The sequence below is a fragment of the Engraulis encrasicolus genome, chromosome 2 (assembly GCF_034702125.1).
Source record: "Engraulis encrasicolus isolate BLACKSEA-1 chromosome 2, IST_EnEncr_1.0, whole genome shotgun sequence".
Lineage (NCBI taxonomy): Eukaryota > Metazoa > Chordata > Actinopteri > Clupeiformes > Engraulidae > Engraulis > Engraulis encrasicolus.
Window position 1 is genome coordinate 55,697,779 of NC_085858.1, and position 17,581 is coordinate 55,715,359.

General features: G+C 46.8%; 1 protein-coding gene across 1 annotated transcript in view; it reads right to left on the minus strand.

The window, feature by feature from the left end:
- The window catches only part of LOC134442157 (protein Hook homolog 2-like), a 26,685-nt gene extending 9,116 nt beyond the window's left edge, over nucleotides 1-17,569 (minus strand). Inside the window, exons 1-15 of the mRNA XM_063192440.1 lie at nucleotides 17,390-17,569; nucleotides 16,345-16,427; nucleotides 15,367-15,439; nucleotides 14,924-14,974; nucleotides 14,541-14,673; nucleotides 12,740-12,807; nucleotides 12,280-12,342; nucleotides 11,889-11,966; nucleotides 9,999-10,165; nucleotides 8,561-8,701; nucleotides 6,015-6,216; nucleotides 4,282-4,392; nucleotides 3,254-3,341; nucleotides 2,749-2,815; nucleotides 2,013-2,150 (exon numbers count right to left, since the gene is read on the minus strand). Coding sequence (XP_063048510.1) covers nucleotides 2,013-2,150; nucleotides 2,749-2,815; nucleotides 3,254-3,341; nucleotides 4,282-4,392; nucleotides 6,015-6,216; nucleotides 8,561-8,701; nucleotides 9,999-10,165; nucleotides 11,889-11,966; nucleotides 12,280-12,342; nucleotides 12,740-12,807; nucleotides 14,541-14,673; nucleotides 14,924-14,974; nucleotides 15,367-15,439; nucleotides 16,345-16,427; nucleotides 17,390-17,434 — 1,508 coding nt within the window. The 5' untranslated portion in view covers nucleotides 17,435-17,569. The remainder of the gene's footprint in view (nucleotides 1-2,012; nucleotides 2,151-2,748; nucleotides 2,816-3,253; nucleotides 3,342-4,281; nucleotides 4,393-6,014; nucleotides 6,217-8,560; nucleotides 8,702-9,998; nucleotides 10,166-11,888; nucleotides 11,967-12,279; nucleotides 12,343-12,739; nucleotides 12,808-14,540; nucleotides 14,674-14,923; nucleotides 14,975-15,366; nucleotides 15,440-16,344; nucleotides 16,428-17,389) is intronic.
- Between the last annotated feature and the right edge of the window lie 12 nt (nucleotides 17,570-17,581).

Below are 17,581 nucleotides of genomic sequence, written 5' to 3' on the forward strand. Positions count from 1 at the left end.
CATGACCCAAGGAACACTCGATTACTTATTGGGAGTGATTGGGTCAAGGTCACGAAAAGGTCAAAAACGTAAATTGAGCCGATTTTTATGAAATTTAGTGGGATGATTGGTCATGACCCAAGGAACACTCGATTACTTTTTGGGAGTGATTGGGTCAAAGGTCAAAGGTCAAGGTCAAGGTCACGAAAAGGTCAAAAACGTAAATTGAGCCGATTTTTATGAAATTTACTGGGATGATTGGTCATGACCCAAGGAACAATCGATTACTTTTTGGGAGTGATTGGGTCAAAGGTCAAGGTCAAGGTCACGAAAAGGTCAAAAACTTTTTCTTTGCCAAGCACTATATGCCAGAACAACGTGTGCATGCTGAATTGAATAAGAGGTCAAGACTGGGCCAAAAATGTAATATTACGATATTCCGGTCCGATTTAAATGACACTAACACCAAAATTCGGAGAATGTTATGCCCCACCCTCTGAAGATGGCCAGAAAAAAATAAGTGGCGTAGGCGAAGGTTTGCGCTCTACCGAGTGCCCATTCTAGTTTTATCTGTACCAACAGTTGTTCAGAACAACGTCACTGGAAGTGCTGATGCGATTGTTTCACTTTAGACTAGATAGGCAAGTTTCTGTGTGTGTGTGTGTGTGTGTGTGTGTGTGTGTGTGTGTGTGTGTGTGTGTGTGTGTGTGTATGCTTACTGCTGTGCACTGTTCTTCTCTCCCACACAAACCAGTGTGTCCATACGCTCTCCTCCCACTCTTCCCACACTCACACAAAGGGCAAATATGATGCTGAAGAAGACAATCTGGATCTGTCTATTTCTGTATGGCCACGTCTCACTGTGTATAATGTGTGGGGGTCTGTGACGTTTCAGTAGTAGTACACGTCAGGGTGGTGCAACCACAGCTAATGCCACTACTGGATGGATTGAATTATTTTCTTTTTTTGTGTAGTGGATTATCTGAGAAGCATATTCATTGCAGTATACCAATGACCAATTACAAATTCATATATGGCCAGTAGCTGTGGTTGTAACACTTGACATCTGAGACAAAAACAACCAAAAAAACATCATTACTCTTGGAAAATCCTAATTGGGTAAACTATCGGTCAGTGTTGAACGTACAACAGAGGTGGGCAAACTCAGGCCCGGGGGACACATGCGGCCCACTGAACCCTTTCATGTGGCCCGTACAGCCTTTAAAAAGACAGACAATATCTTTACAAAAAGTGATACTTTCAACTCCCAACAACGTGTCTCTCCTGACAGTATTATTTAATAAATACGTGAATTGAGAAAGAGAGATGAGACAGGCAGGAGTACAACCAGACACACACAGGCAGACAGACAGACAGACAGACAGGCGCATAAACTCTAGCTGTACCAACACACCAGGGGTGAATTTCTCAAAACCAAAGTTGCTTACTACATTAGCTACTTTGTTGTTTTCAATACATTTTCCCATTGGCAACTACCGAAGTTGCTAACCGGCTAACAACTTCTCTTTTGAGAAACTCACCCCAGAAGAGACAAGTGCTACAAGGAGTCGCTTGACTGTTGTCATAGCAAGAGCGACACGAGCGAAAGAACAGACCAATCAGAGCTCATTACCATAATATTTCCTGAAGCTCAACAATAAACTGTCGCTGAAATCGCCCCTTCTCGCGCAAATCGTCTAACTCTTTTGTCGGCAACTCCTCTGAACAAAGTCAATGGGTTCTTTCCAACATCAAATAGCTTTGTGATGAGGTCACAGGACGTCACTGACGACAGAAGTTTAATTCAATATCTCGCAAAAGCGCAATTGAAAGCTCATTTTCTCATTTGCAGTCGGGATGTTGAAAGGGGAAAAGTCCCCCAAAAGATGTTGTGGTAAGGCTGACAGCGGGGAAACTATATTGTTTTGTAACGTTGTTGTGTTCGCCATGTTTGCACAGTAACACACCTGTTCAGGGTCTCGAGCATGTTGACAGAGGTGTCATTATTTGTATTATTATAAATCCTAGCCAACCTGTTCTGGGTCTCCAGTGTGTTGTTGGTGCGCTGCGACTCCTCAAGTTGGCCCTGCACGTCACTCAGCTTCTGCCGGAAACTCTCCTCCTGGACACACAGCATCTTGTTCTCATTCTGGAGCCGCACCACCGTCTCCCTACAGAGAGAGAGAGAGAGAGAGAGAGAGAGAGAGAGAGAGAGAGAGAGAGAGAGAGAGAGAGAGAGAGAGAGAGAGAGAAAGAGAAAGAGAGAGAGCGAGCAGCTTAAAAAAAGAGGAACAACAAAATGCCATGCATGCGCCAACAACCAAAAAGCCGCAGAGACCACAGCACTACCAAGCGTGTTGTTGGGCACGAGCTGCCACTCTGCATAGCCAGCATTTCACACATCACTAACGCTACCCTGGCCCACTCCCACCCCACCAACTGGCTTCCTCTCCCAGCATCACATCAGCAACTGTTAGGGTTCATGTTAAAAATACACTGCTGCTGTTGCCGACCGGCCCAGGCCCACTCCTCTCTTAGACATTGGCCAACGGAATAATAATGCCTTCTGGCTCTCCCAGATGGCTCTGGGTAGGTTTTTGCATTTGTGAAGGGGATTTTCACACCCGCTGAAAATACAAGAAGGAAATAGAAATACACAGAGAGAGAGAGAGAGAGAGAGAGAGAGAGAGAGAGAGAGAGAGAGAGAGAGAGAGAGAGAGAGAGAGAGAGCGAGCGAGAGAGAGAGACGCAACCCGCCCGCATACTCACTTAAATTCCGTGGGCATGATTTCAGCAGCCAAGTTGTCCACGGGGCTGTTGTCCGCACACAGGCCATCTGCAGGGAGTTAAAGGAGGGGGTGGTGGAGAGTGGGCGAGAACACGCAAGAGAGAGAAAAAAAGAAGTGACATCAATATCATATGGGCGCATTTTTTTACTCGGCTTCCTACTTGCCAAAGGATTTTCATCTTTTACTTTAACATCCCACGTATACGCAAAAAAAGCAAAATAATACTGCCAATCATCTTTAGAAGGCCTACTCTGACATGACTCTTCTTGTAGAATTATCCAAGCCAAGGACCCCACAAGGCACGATTCCAAACCGTTTAAGACTTCTGAATTGGGACAACACCTCACACATTAAGATATCTTCTCTGATAATGCCCCTTGACCATCATCAAAAATCAAGAGTACACAACATGCACTGAGGAAATCATGTCCAATGACTGCTTCATTCTCACAACATATTGATGAGTATTAGGATTTCTAGCTTACCTGCTTGGTTGAGGTACTTCTGCTGTACCTGTGCACAGCGCAGCTCATCATTGGTCTCCCTCAGTGTGTCTCTCTCAGAGATGAGCCGCTACGGACAAATAACAGCCAGATAATAAACTTTTTTTGTGTGCATTTTATTTCATTTGCCAACAATAACTCCTGTCAATACTTGCAAACTGTCCCGCTGCCCACTCTTATAGAAAGCAACTTTTGACACTTACACACGCCTTACATTTTGTAAATGGTTTAGCAGCAGATGACGGCGCAGTTCACTCCGAGGACACTTCAGCACCACATATGTGGACAGCGATTTTAAGAGCGACGCTAAGAATGATCTAAGAGGCTGTGCACGCGCGTTCATTTAAGAGTGTCTTTGGGAAACAGTCGTAGAAAATCTAAGAACATTTGTAGAATCACTGGTTAACGTCACACGTAAAGCTACGAACCATCGTTATCCGGAAACGAGGCCCTGACTGGTAGCAATGCTGAAGCTGTTGCGTCAAAAGGAGGGCACGGCCTGGCTACATGCATACAGCTGAGCATGACAGGGTTCAAACGTCAGTCAAACTTAAAATTCAATCACCCCAACCATGAAACTGAATTTTCATGACCTTCCGCAAAAAAGAAATGCCCAAGATATTGATTGATTTTTTTTCTGCATCAATTAATGATAGCCAGTGAAATCGCCCATCATTCCAAATCGCTTGGAACCTGGATTTACCAGTCATGTCTTGCCTGAACAGAGAAGCTTCTTTTCTAGAATGTTGCACATTTTAAAAGTGTTTTGGATAAAACAGAAACAAGGATCTGGTGAAAGTTATTCTATTAAACTATACTGCTAGCAAAACTCCACGAAATTCCCTGACTGCACACACACAAAACCCATGGGAACCCTGGCATGATGACCGCTGATGCAACCGTGCCCTCAACAAGACAATTTAAGGTGGGATCAATTTGCTCAGATCATAGTTTGGATGCAACACTTTTTCAAAACACTTATGGACTAGCAGCGGTGCAGTGCTACTCACCTCTTTCTCTTTGCTGAGGGATTCATACTTGTCGTGGAGGTTATTGTACTCAAACTGCCACTTCTCCGCTTTCACTGCCTCTGCTGAATGCTTTGTATGAAGCTCATGAACCTGTGCAGAGAACAAAGCAGGTAAATCTACCATATATCTAGGGATGCACCGATACCACTTTTTAGAAAACCGATACAAATACGAGTACATTAATGTGTGTACTTGCCGATACCGAGTACCGATACCGATACCTTTTACCACAAAATACAATGAAAATAAATGCATGGCCTTGTTTTTTTTTCACCTGTGATATTTTTATTGTCCATTTCCATGTAGATTTAAATGTTAGTAAATGTATGAGGTCACACTTTTTTCCATGCTGATTTCAAGTCCACAGAACATGACAAGATTTTGCATTGTTTTGAGTAATAGTAGTACTCGTAGCTGGTATCGGCAAGTGCTTGATGAGTACGATTATAATGAGCAGTATCGGGATCCCTACATATATCCTTGGAATTTGTTGCAATCAAACAGTGTCAACAAACAAATGCACATCTGCATTTATGATTTATCTCTGTGGCCAAATGCCCTCACAATTCCTGCCAACCATTCGCTCCTGGATGCCCCACCTCTCTCATGTCCTTCATGGGAATCCTGCCCCTGCCCACCAGTTCTTGCCCACCTCATTCTGCTAACCTGACTATACACCAACCCATGCCAACCTGTCTTGTAGACACCCCTGCCCCATGCCCATATGACTCTTGTAGATACCCCCATTCTGCCCACTTGTCTCTTGTATAAACCCCTACCCTGTGCCCTTCTGTCTCTTACTCTGTAGATAAGACCCACTCATGCCCAACCGTCTCTTGTAGATACCCTCACACCTGCTCACCCGACTCTTGTAGATATCCCCATGCCCATCTGCCTCTTGTCCTGTATATACCCCTGCCCTATGCCCACCTGTCTTCTTAGATTCCCCTGCCCTATGCCCACCTGTCTTTTTAGATACCCCTGCCCTATGCCCACCTGTCACCTACAGATACCCCTGCCCTATGCCCACCTGTCTTTTTAGATACCCCTGCCCTATGCCCACCTGTCTCTTGTAGATACCCCTGCCCTATGCCCACCTGTCTTTTTAGATACCCCTGCCCTATGCCCACATGTCTCTTGTATATACCCCTGCCCAATGCCCACTTGTCTCTAGTTCTGTAGACATCCCCCCCCCCATACCCACCTGTCTCTTGAAGATATCCCCATGGTCCCTGCCCACCTGTCACCTACAGATACCCCTGCCCTATGCCCACCTGTCACCTACAGATACCTCTGCCCTATGCCCACCTGTCTTTTTAGATACCCCTGCCCTATGCCCACATGCCACCTACAGATACCCCTGCCCTATGCCCACATGCCACCTACAGATACCCCTGCCCTATGCCCACCTGTCTCTTGTAGATACCCCTGCCCTATGCCCACCTGTCACCTACAGATACCTCTGCCCTATGCCCACATGTCTTTTTAGATACCTCTGCCCTATGCCCACCTGTCTTTTTAGATACCCCTGCCCTATGCCCACATGCCACCTACACATACCCCCATGGTCCCTGCCCACCTGTCACCTACAGATACCCCTGCCCTATGCCCACCTGTCTTTTTAGATACCCCTGCCCTATGCCCACCTGTCTTTTTAGATACCCCTGCCCTATGCCCACCTGTCTTTTTAGATACCCCTGCCCTATGCCCACCTGTCTCTTGTAGATGTCCAGCTGGCTGCGTGTGGCGTTGGCTCGGCGTAGCTCCTCCTCCAGTTCGCAGGTGCGCTGCATGTAGACGGTGTTGCGCTCCTCCAGCAGCCGCACCTGCCTGCGCAGGTCACCCAGGTCCTCCAGCTTACGCTTATAGGTGTCCACCAGCGCCTCCAGGCGACTCACGCGGTCAGACGAGTGCCTGCAGGACCGGATGGAGGGAGGGATGGAGGAAGAGATGGATGAAGAGGAGGAGGGAGAAAGGGATGGAGGAAGGAAGGGATGTATGGAGAGGAGGAGGGAGAAAGGGATGGAGGAAGGTAGAGATAGATGGAGAGGAGGATGGAGAGAGGGATGGAGGAAGGAAGAGATAGATGAAGAGGAGGAGGGAGAAAAGAATGGAGGAAGAGACAGATGAAGGGATGTATGGAGAGGAGGAGGGAGAAAGGGATGGATGGATAAATGGATGGATGGAGAGAAAGTTCGCTGGTAAGGAGCAGTGTGTGGAGAGTCTGGTATGGTGGTCAGAGCCCCGGAGTGATAACCTGGAGCCCCGGATTAAAGTCTGGGTTGTGTTGTGCTGCACAGTTGTCTGAGGTGCTCATATTTGTGCCCATGTTATCCTGGGTCCTGGGGTCATGTTTGAGTAAAGAGGTCATTTTCGAATACCACCTTATCCCTCTTTCTGCCAAATATTCTGTACAATTCTTTCAAACCAAAATCCATTACAGGCTAAAATTCGTAAATTTATCAAAATTGCATACAATGTAATCCCATCCAGAATGGGGACAAGACCAGAGACATCTGGCCGTAATTTTTAAACCCCAGGCCTAGTGGCCTCCCACTGACGAGATTAGACAGATTAGATTCCAAAAATCATTTCCTACGCGGGTAATCCAGAGCACAGCAGGAACTGGCTTGTGTGAGGAAGACAGCGAGGTGGGAATGATGCGAAGCACACCAGCTGGACAGTGTGTCTGTGTCAGTCTGCCTGCCTGTCTGACTGTCTGCCTGCCTGTCTGACTGTCTGCCTGCCTGTCTGTCTGTCTGTCTGCCTGCCTGTCTGTCTGCCTGTCTGCCTGTCTGTCTGTCTGTCTGTCTGTCTGTCTGTCTGTCTGTCTGTCTGTCTGTCTGTGTGCATGTCTGCCGGTCTACAGTATGTGTGTGTGTGTGTGTGTGTGTGTGTGTGTGTGTGTGTGTGTGTGTGTGTGTGTGTGTGTGTGTGTGTGTGCGCGTGTGTATGTGTGTGTGTGTGTGTGTATGCCTGTGGTTGAGTCAGTGCAAGTGACCCTCAAAACAGAGTGGTGGGGGGAAATGGCTACGGACATGGATACAAATGCAAGACACAAGAAGTGTGTGTGTGTGTGTGTGTGTGTGTGTGTGTGTGTGTGTGTGTGTCCAGCTCATCCTTCAGTATCTCTGGGCCTCGGGGGTCTGGCCACAACTAGGTGGACATGGCACAAGCCAAATAAAACAGACGGGCTGGACAGGCAGTGCTCAGAGTGTGTGCCTGTGTGCTTGCGAATGTGAGTGGAACTGACCCTTAAAATCAAGTGCTTGAGGCAAAAACAAGTCAAACGGGTAGAAATGGGAGAGTGTGTGATAAGAAAACAGTGAGTGTAACAAGAGACAGAAAATGTGTGCGTGTCTGATGTGTGTACATCTTGTCCTTAGAAGGACCCGAGAAGCCCGTTTCTCTGGGCAGGCTAGAGCTGGATGGCAATGAGGGGAGTCACGTTAAACAATGTGCGTGTGTGTGTGTATAATGGGTGTGTGTGTAACCTGTGTGTGTGTGTGAACGTGTATCCAACCTGAGGATGTCCTTGAGTGCCTGGGCCTCCTGTGTGTGTCTGTGTGTCTGTGTGTGTGTGTGTGTCCAACCTAAGGATGTCCATCTCATCCTTGAGAGTCTGGGCCTCCTGTGCGTGTGTGTGTCTGTGTGTCTGTGTGTGTGTGTGTGACTGTGTGTGTGTGTGTGTGNGGTGTGTGTTCTGTCCTGTGGATGTCCATCTCATCCTTGTGTGTCTGTGTGTCCTGTGTGTGTCTGTGTGTCCCGTGTGTGTGTGTGTGTCTGTGTGTGTGTGCGTGTGCGTGTGTGTGTGTGTCTCCAACCTAAGGATGTCCATCTCGTCCTTGAGAGTCTGGGCCTCCTGTGTGTGTGTGTGTGTGTGTGTGTGTGTGTCCAACCTAAAGATGTCCATCTCGTCCTTGAGTGCCTGGGCCTCCTGTGTGTGTGTGTGTGTGCGTGTATCCAACCTGAGGATGTCCTTGAGTGCCTGGGCCTCCTGTGTGTGTGTGTGTGTGTGTGTGTGTGTGTGTGTGTGTGTGTGTGTGTCCAACCTGAGGATGTCCATCTCGTCCTTGAGTGCCTGGGCCTCCTGTGTGTGTGTGTGTGTGTGTGTGTGTGTGTCCAACCTGAGGATGTCCATCTCGTCCTTGAGTGTCTGGGCCTCCTGTGTGTGTGTGTGTGTGTGTGTGTGTGTGTGTGTGTGTGTGTGTGTGTGTGTGTGTGTGTGTGTGTGTGTGTGTGTGTGTGTGTGTCCAACCTGAGGATGTCCATCTCGTCCTTGAGTGTCTGGGCCTCCTGTGCCAGGCTGGTCAGGTCCTCATTACGGTGCTGTAGCTCCAGCACCTCCCGCTCCAGAATGTCTGCACGCACGCGCATGTCATCACGACTGTTCTCAAGCCTATTAAAATGGATGAAAATATTAGGATACAGAAGGACTAACTGCCACCCTTTCTTGCGGCCTCTCTCTTGCCTCCGTTTCGCCCTGCATACAATGCAACAATAAAGCAAGATTGTAAAAAAGCTATATTGTAATAAAAATTAGAAATAATCAGCGCCTTCCCAGAAGCCAGAGGAAAGGATGGGAGAAAGTGGTTAGACGTGCGCCCCTTACGTGGGTTAACCCTCCACTCCACCCGTTTCCATGGTAAAATTCAACAGCCCAACACTGCGTTCAATAGGCCGTTGCCTAGTCCTCAACGCTTGCAGAGTGCTTTTTTTGCGAGTGCTTCAGTGTAGGTTTCTGCAAACTCCCATTCCCAAGGGCAACTCACCCAACATCCAATATAGAGCGGCACAGAGGGCAGTGTGGCAAGTGTGGAACAGACATCTTTATTTCAGCAGATGTGCCATTGTGCCTTCGGAATCTTGTAAGCATAATGGAACGCTCTATATTGAACCAGGTCAAGTACGCAGGAAGCAAAGCACTGAGTCATGAAGACTGAGAGGTGTGAGGTTAACACCAGTGTCAGCAGTATAGCATGTGGACCTAACTAGTTTGTGAATTTCAACCCATTTCCTCAAGAATAAGCAGAATAGTACTGTACCATCAAACATTATCTAAACGGCACACACAAACAAACTTTAATTTCTCAATGCCACTTTATTATAAGTGTTTGTTGCCAGTTCATTAAATTCAACCTACAGTATACTGCACATTTTCTCAACTCTCAACTTTTTGACAAACAGCAGTCTGTGACCTCCAACGGTGCCCTGGCACGAGCCAGACGAACATTTTAGAATGTTAAAATATCTTGAAAATCTTTCTCTGGAATCTCTCCATTCAAATAGCTCCATTCACTGCCTTGGTCAACACTATGACCAAATAACCGGCCACCTTTCGTTATCCATAGCCATTCTGTTGTCTCCACGGTCCTGTCAAAGCACGGCTGTCATGGATGTAGAGTAGGACACCAAACCATTAAACACTGAGCCATGTAGAAATAAGGGCTAAGGGCAGGCAGGCACGCACGTACGCGCGCTGCCTCTGGGCGCTGTGGTGTAACACACTAAGCCCCCAACATATGGGCTTGCTTGTCCAGGGGGACCCAGGTTTGCGTCTGGCCTGGGCTGTTTCCCTGCCCTACCCCATCTCTCTATCCCACTGGTTTCCTGTCTAGCTCTTCACTGTCCTATCCAAATAAAGGTCAAAAAGCCCCAAAAGATTTGTTGTTGTTGTTTTAAAGCATGTGCCTCACCTGTAGTTCTCCTCCTGCAGCTGTTCCATCTGGCTCTGCAGCAGCAGCAGCTTCTTGTTGGTGATGGTGCCGGAGGAGGAGTCCAGGGGGTCCGAGCACCGCAGCTTCTCCCTCAGGGACGCCACCTCCGCCTGCAGAGACGAGCGCTCCTCCTGGACCCCCGACAGCTGAGGCAGCACACAGGAACCAGGCCAGCAGGCAGCGGGGGGGAGCAGGGGAGAACAGGTGCAGTGGACAGACATGGAGAGCCAGAGAGAGAGAGAGAGAGAGAGAGAGAGAGAGAGAGAGAGAGAGAGAGAGCCAGAGAGAGAGCCAGAGAGAGAGCGAGAGAGCGAGAGAGCGAGAGAGAGAGAGAGCGAGAGAGAGAGAGAGAGAGAGAGAGAGAGAGAGAGAGAGAGAGCGAGAGAGCGAGAGAGCGAGAGAGAGAGAGAGAGAGCCAGAGAGAGAGAGAGAGAGCCAGAGAGAGAGAGAGAGAGAGAGAGAGAGAGAGAGAGAGAGAGCGAGAGAGAGAGAGCGAGAGAGCGAGAGAGCGCAAGAGCCACAAACAGAGACAAAGAAAGACAAAGCCAGAAAGAGTGAAAAAGAAAGATGGACAGAGATGGTGGGAGAGGGGGGGAGAATAAAGAAAAAAAACATTACTAAAGTACTGATGGAGAGTAACTGTGACAGCACCTGACTTTTGAGACATCATTCAAACATCACCAGACAGACACATGCTTTGATACATAGCGATGGAAGATTGGATGAGTCAGATGAGCGCTGATGCAGTTAGCAGCTTGTAGAAACCACAGAAACACATTACAAACGCCTTATTCACTTAGTGCAAGTTACACACACTCGTGTCATCGCAACTGGACATATGCTTCATGCATTGGTCCCACCTCTGACAGCCCAGTATTCCAGATAAGAAAACTATTTAAAGACGAGAGGGACAATTATCACTAACTGTCAGCTGAGACCATCAGGAATGGATGAGATATTTTACTTTTTTTGTGACATTAGCATGTTGAGTCACCTTGAATTGACCTCACTGAGACACCATTAGAAACATCAAACATGAATTCAATGAAGTCAGAGCATGCTAGCATCCGGTGTCTGCAATGCAGGAGATGAAAAGTATGGCGCGGTGAGTGGAGGGGTGCGGCGTGAGTACAGTCAGCCAATCAGGCGGTCAATCGAGCAGGCTGGGGGGGCAGGCAGGCAGGCAGGCAGTTTGAATGGCCTCGTAATGGGCTTTTGGACTTGTGGTAATGGACTTACCATGGCGGTGCCCAACTCCCACTGTGAGTGCACCAAAGCCCTACAGTACACTGAGCTTCATAATAAGGGGAGGGGAGGGGGGGCAGACAGACAACTCGCTTTAGGATCACACCAGATGTGCACAGAGGCAAACACAACACAACGCTACATATAGACAGACAGACAGACCAACATAGATCACAATAATCCCCCTACAGCTCTTCCTGCTGGTTGAAGTTCCTGTCCTGGGTGGGTCTTGTCACAAACACACACACCAAACCAAACCAGTCAGACCAGTTACAGCCCACAAAAACATACCCACCCACACACACACACACACACACACACACACACACACACACACACACACACACACACACACACACACACACACACACACACACACACACACACACACACACACACACACACACACACACACACACACACACACACACACACACACACACACACACACACACACACACACACAGGCTAAGCAGTGCAGGTCATATCAATAGCCACACACACACACACACACTCGCATACTGCGCATGCTCGGGTATCCCATGCTATATTCACTGTAAACAACGCCATCCTTCCACACACACGCACACTCAAGACTCGCCCCAGACAAGATCCTCCACTCACCTGCCGCTCCAGGTCCCGGCAGCGCTGGGACAGGCTCTCCTCCTCCGCCTCCTCACTCAGGAAGTAGTACTTCCTAGACTGAAGAAGTGGGAAAACAGAAGAATGAAGACCAGAAATAAAGAAACAGCAAGAGGCAATAAATGTCTATGTTGTGACGAATGTCAGCAGGTTAGAGATGGTGAGAGCGAGAACGAAAACTGAATGAGTGAGTGTGTGATGCACACACTTGGAGTTAAAGAAAAGGGGGAGAGTCATGGGAGGAGAGAGAGTCTCAATAAAAAGAGTATTAGGTATCCATTTCTGGACGAATTGAAGAAAAATGGGTCAGAATGAACATGATACGAGGTGGAAAAGAAGAGAAAAGAGCAGAGGAGGTGAGAGTAGTATTTACCTGGTAGTCAAAGTCTCCGTAGGTCTCAGGGCTTCCTGGTTCCACGGGCTCTTTGGTGAGGAGCTGAGCATCAAGTAAACACACAACCATGAAGAGAACAGGGGGGACACCAGCGCCCACTAACACTAACGCTGCTACACAGATCACTGCTACACTGATCACATGCTGCTACGCAGTCTTTTTATAGCAGGCGAGGGCACAATCAGTGACTTATTTAGGCTCTCCACAACAGTCACTTGACACAGTGGTTACAGTCGTTTGCTATACTATGCTGATGGAAATCCAATAACAAGATTGCCTAGTTAAAACAGAATCAAACCATTCTGATAATGACAAAAGTCAAAGTCTCGAATTTCTTGACATTCAGCTGTTTAAAAATCTTGCAAATAAAAAGCCTATTTGAAAAAGTAACAGCGCAAGGGATGTTTAAGACAACTGAAGTCATTGAAGGCTGCCTTACCTCCTGGATAGCAGTCATAACGACGTGCTGGACTGACTCTTCTAAGGTCATAATCTGCTGAATGTGCTCTGTAAACAGGAAAGAACAAACAAACCAAACAAGACAGGCTCAAAAAACTGTTAGTCGCCAAAGAGAGAAACCAATACCACAGTCACTTGAGTTTCAACAGAATTAACAGCCCCTTCATGTTTTCCCCCTCCCCTGCTAAACTGATGTTGGACCACCTTCTAATGTATTGTTAGAAGCTTAAGAAGTCTCCATTGAAACATCATGTGATTTTCATCCCTTTGCTAAATCCCCGTGCCCAATTCTCTGGTGTAGGCTGATCACATGACACTTGTGTAAGATGAACATCTACAAAGCATAATGCAGGACATAATTCCTTGTTCGTGTCATAATTACTCCTCCGTTTACGTTACGTCAAGTTGTGTCAAAAATACATGGACATAAAAGGGCCGTTTTTCTTTGTAATGTTTGTTGTGCTGCCGTGTCTGGTGTAGCCTGTTCTATTGACTACAGTGTAATCTAATTGTTACGGCAGATAAGTCTTAGGGCTTCCGCACACTGGCTCCGACAAAGTGCTGAGCACTGCTCAGCTAAAATTCGATCCCATTGTTTTCAATAGAACCACGCACACTGGCGCCGATGTCCGCGGACATTCGCAGATGTCGGATAGCAATTAGAGACGAGTTCTATTTTGTCGGCGCCGCCCATTGACTATCAATGCAATGTTAGTGTGAAATTGGGTTTGGGGGTCCGAATTCTGTCGGAAGCAAAAGTGCGCCGCACTTGGTCGGAGCCGGTGTTCGGCCGGCCTTACTGAACGCATCCAGTGTAGCCCCAGCATAGGCCTGCAATCATGCACTCCTTTGAAGCCCCATTTACAATACAATACACTTAGAGTGCATCTTAATATGGGACCTTGCCTCCTCCACTTGCCTCCTCCACTTGCCTCCTCCACTCGCTTCTCGTCATGATGACATCACTGACAACAGCATTATATTTCAATATCTTGCAAAAGCTCAATTGTAGAGTCTTTTTCTCGTTTGCAATTGCTATGGTGAATGAAAAACAGTCCCTCAAAAGTTGTTGTGGCTAGGCTGACAGCTGGGAAACTTTATTGTTTTCTCCACGGAGGAGGGGCCAGGAGGCGGGACGAGGAGACAAGCACAAGTGGAGGAGACAATGTCACATATTGGGATACACACTTAGATGACACTTTCATCCAAAGCGACTTGCAATTAGGGCTGTCACAATATTCAAGAAGTCAATATATCGTACAATACGTTTTTACAAGCATGACAACTTTTTTGCCACAATAAGTTATTGCATGCTTCTTTGTTTTCCTCGTCACTCTCTCTTAGACTGAATATCGATTTCACTCAACGCAATGGTGCTTAAACGTTGATGTACTTTTAATTTTCAGTCTGTCTACCTTGTCCATCTACCCCTCTATCTAGCACCCCCTGCTGCGACGCTTTCAAAATTAGAAAGGGTGTATTCACATTTTTATCCCATTGTCATCATATTTTTTGAAAATGACCGAGAAGACAATATTATCGTTTATCGCAATCATTCCTTGGCCAATTTATCGTCCAGCAAAATGTGTTCATGTGACAGGCCTACTTGCAATTGTCATTTTTCAGGGAATTAGTTACAGTCCCTGACGCAATGCCTTGCTCAGTTGGCACTACCGTCTTAGATGGAGGTGTAGGGACAGCTGAGGTGAGATTCGAACCTAAAACCCCCTGATTGAAAGACCAACTTCCTAACCACTAGGCCACGGCTGCCTTGTTTTTACCTTGCTTCTTCTCACAGCTGACAGCACAGCCCAGCACCAGCTGCACCAGGCGGCCCATCTCCGTCCCGTCACCCATCTCCCCAATCAGGTTCACATCAGGCAGGTGCGCATCAGAGACCTGCTGACCCAGAACCTGGAGGGAGGGGGAGAGAGAGAGAGAGAGAGAGAGAGAGAGAGAGAGAGAGAGAGAGAGAGAGAGAGAGAGAGAGAGAGAGAGAGAGAGAGAGAGAGAGAGAGAGAGAGAGAGAGAGAGAGAGAGAGAGAGAGAGAGAGACATTGAAGACTCACAGGAAACAACACAATGAACAGAGAGCAGAGTTGTTCATGTTATCGTCATCAACTATCTACACGTCCATGTAATATTGAAGCAGGACACTACTTACATCGTGATAATACTCCAGCATGCTCTGCAGAATCTTCTTCAGGTTGCTGACCTGTGGAGCACACAGATTACTGATGAGAGACCTGTGAGGGCTCCTTTGTGAAATAGTGAAATACTCTAATCAGGTCAAGGACGGCTGGAACAGGGTTTGTTACTCCCAGCATAATTTGCTTAAAATTGCTTTCTCCCTTTTTTTACCCTTTTTTAGGGCTTTTGCCTTTACATGACAGGGCAGGGAAGGTGAGGGAGTGACAGGAAAAATGTGGCGAGAGCGGTGATAGTGGTGGGGAATGACCCAGGCCAGGTTCAAACAGGTCTCCATGGACGTACGTGTAGCCCATACGTGTAAGCACAGTGCTGGACCACAGAACCGCTAACTTATTTCTGATCAAGTCTGTTCAATGAGACCATGAGAGAAACTGATTAAAGGTCTACATACAGTACCTTCAAGCGCCAGTTGCCCCCACTCTCCTCTTTGATCCTGCTCAGCCATGTCTCGTTGAACCAAGACGCATCTCTGAAAAGTTCACAAACAATGATTCAAAATCTGTCTCAAAACATGTTGCACTGTGATGAAGGACTGAGAGTCGGAAACGTTGTGCCATTAAACTTTGTCTGACTGGGAGCGTCAAACAGTATTGCGGACCTGTATTTTCCTTTCAAACACAGATGACCACATCAAGGCAGTACACACTGTAACCAGACTATGTTTGCTTAGACAAAACAGTCGAGTTGGCCACCTCCCATCTGATAAATGGACATGACTATGGTGAATCAGAGCAAAGGTGTTTCTGAGCAGCGGAAGGCATGCAAATCACACGCATGGATTGAGCCACAGGACCGTACCACTGGCAAGGCTGTTTCACAACCCTTTGCTGAAAGTCACACACACTGGAAGTCACATCCATGTGCAATGTAAACAAGCACCTTCTCAAGCACCTTACTTAAGGCATTCTAGGTTTAAGGAAGAGATGGTATATCCTCGTCTAGACCAGTGTTTCCCAACCAGGGGTACGTGTACCACTAGGGGTACGCGAGCACACTGCAGGGGATACTTGGAAAAATGCAATTTTAACAAATGCATGGAGCAAAGTCACACTGGAATAGAAAAGGCGATGTAAAATATGAGTTAAGGGGTACTCATGGCACAACGAAAAGGCTTAGGGGGTACATGAGACGAAAAAGGTTGAAAAACACTGGTCTAGACTCACGATTGGAATAAGTAATCCCACCCACCCACACTATTAACACTACGTAAAGCTTATCCTTTGATAACATTCCCTTGTCTGGCGGCAAACGCCATACTCAATCACAAGTGTCCAGCAATTCGAAAAGAATGCGCAAGGCAGCATGGGTACTCCCAGGCTAAACATTCCCATGTCAAAGGACAGGACACATTCTAGTTTGTAGCTTTACACTTACATTTTGTGAAGGACGTGAGCAATGGCCACCCCACTGGTGAGGTCATGCTTGCTGGTGCAGGAAGGCACCTGATATGTCTGCAACTAAGAGGCACAGCACACATAAATCACTTATCATCTTAAAAAGAGATGTAAAACAAGGTAGAGAGAACCAATGGCACACAAGTGAATGGCCAGACTTAATTGAACCTTGCATTAATACTGTGTGATAATGTGATATTACTGCGTTGTTGGCTACACAAGGTACAGCAAAAAAATAATAAGTGTATGTGTTTACAATATCACAACTACAATATAGACACCAACTAATCCCACGTACACACCAGACACTAAAAAGCCCTTAAGCTATTAGTAGTATCATCATCACACAAGTGCTTTCCAGTGTCCGGTGTGCATGTGGGAGTATGTTACTGTACATTCATTATTTTTGCTTTAGATCTACCTTGTGTAGCCAATAACGCAAAAGGCAGCCTACTACACACAATAAGCTACCTTGCTGTCCAATACATTGCACAGTTTATTGACGTAGTTCTACAACTGTTTCAATGACAGTGGTTTCATTTGAGGCACGCGAAATGACAGGACTGGTCATCTTCACTTTCCACAGACCAATCTGTAATTCGTACAAATATATGTCGCGCTTTAGCGTAAATAACTTTTAAGACCTTTGATCTGTTACATAACACCTTAAGCACGAAACCTAAAACAGGTACACGCAGGCAGCTCAGATGAGGTGTACTAGCAGGCTAGTTGTGTGTCCAGTGAAAGTTCTAGCATAGCTCTAGTGCTGCAAAAAATAAATAATACCATTTTTCTCAGTTTTCCACAAAAGACGACAGTTCAATCCCTTAATAAATCAAATGACCGACATTTATCCCCGTTTATTTGAAAATAATCCTTATATATAGTCAGTTGGGTTGGCCAACTTGGCCAGGCACAGCTATCAAGGACTAGCTGAAACAACATTCAACTCGAAAGCACCTGCTGTTCAGTAATTTACCGAGCTTGGTTTGCAGAACAAAAGCAAAAGTATGAATACAACTTACCCAATTGAGCAGCGAATCGCACAGCTCTGCTTTGTCCAGACTCATTTTGTGTCGTCCGAAGACGCTGACTTTTTCGAAAGCTGTCAGTGAATTTGCGGAGGTAGTTTTCAGAGAGCAGACGAGTTTGTTGTTATTGCTTGCTAGCTTATGTTACCTCCACGCAAGCAAGCAAGCCGTGGCCTTTCTGCTAAC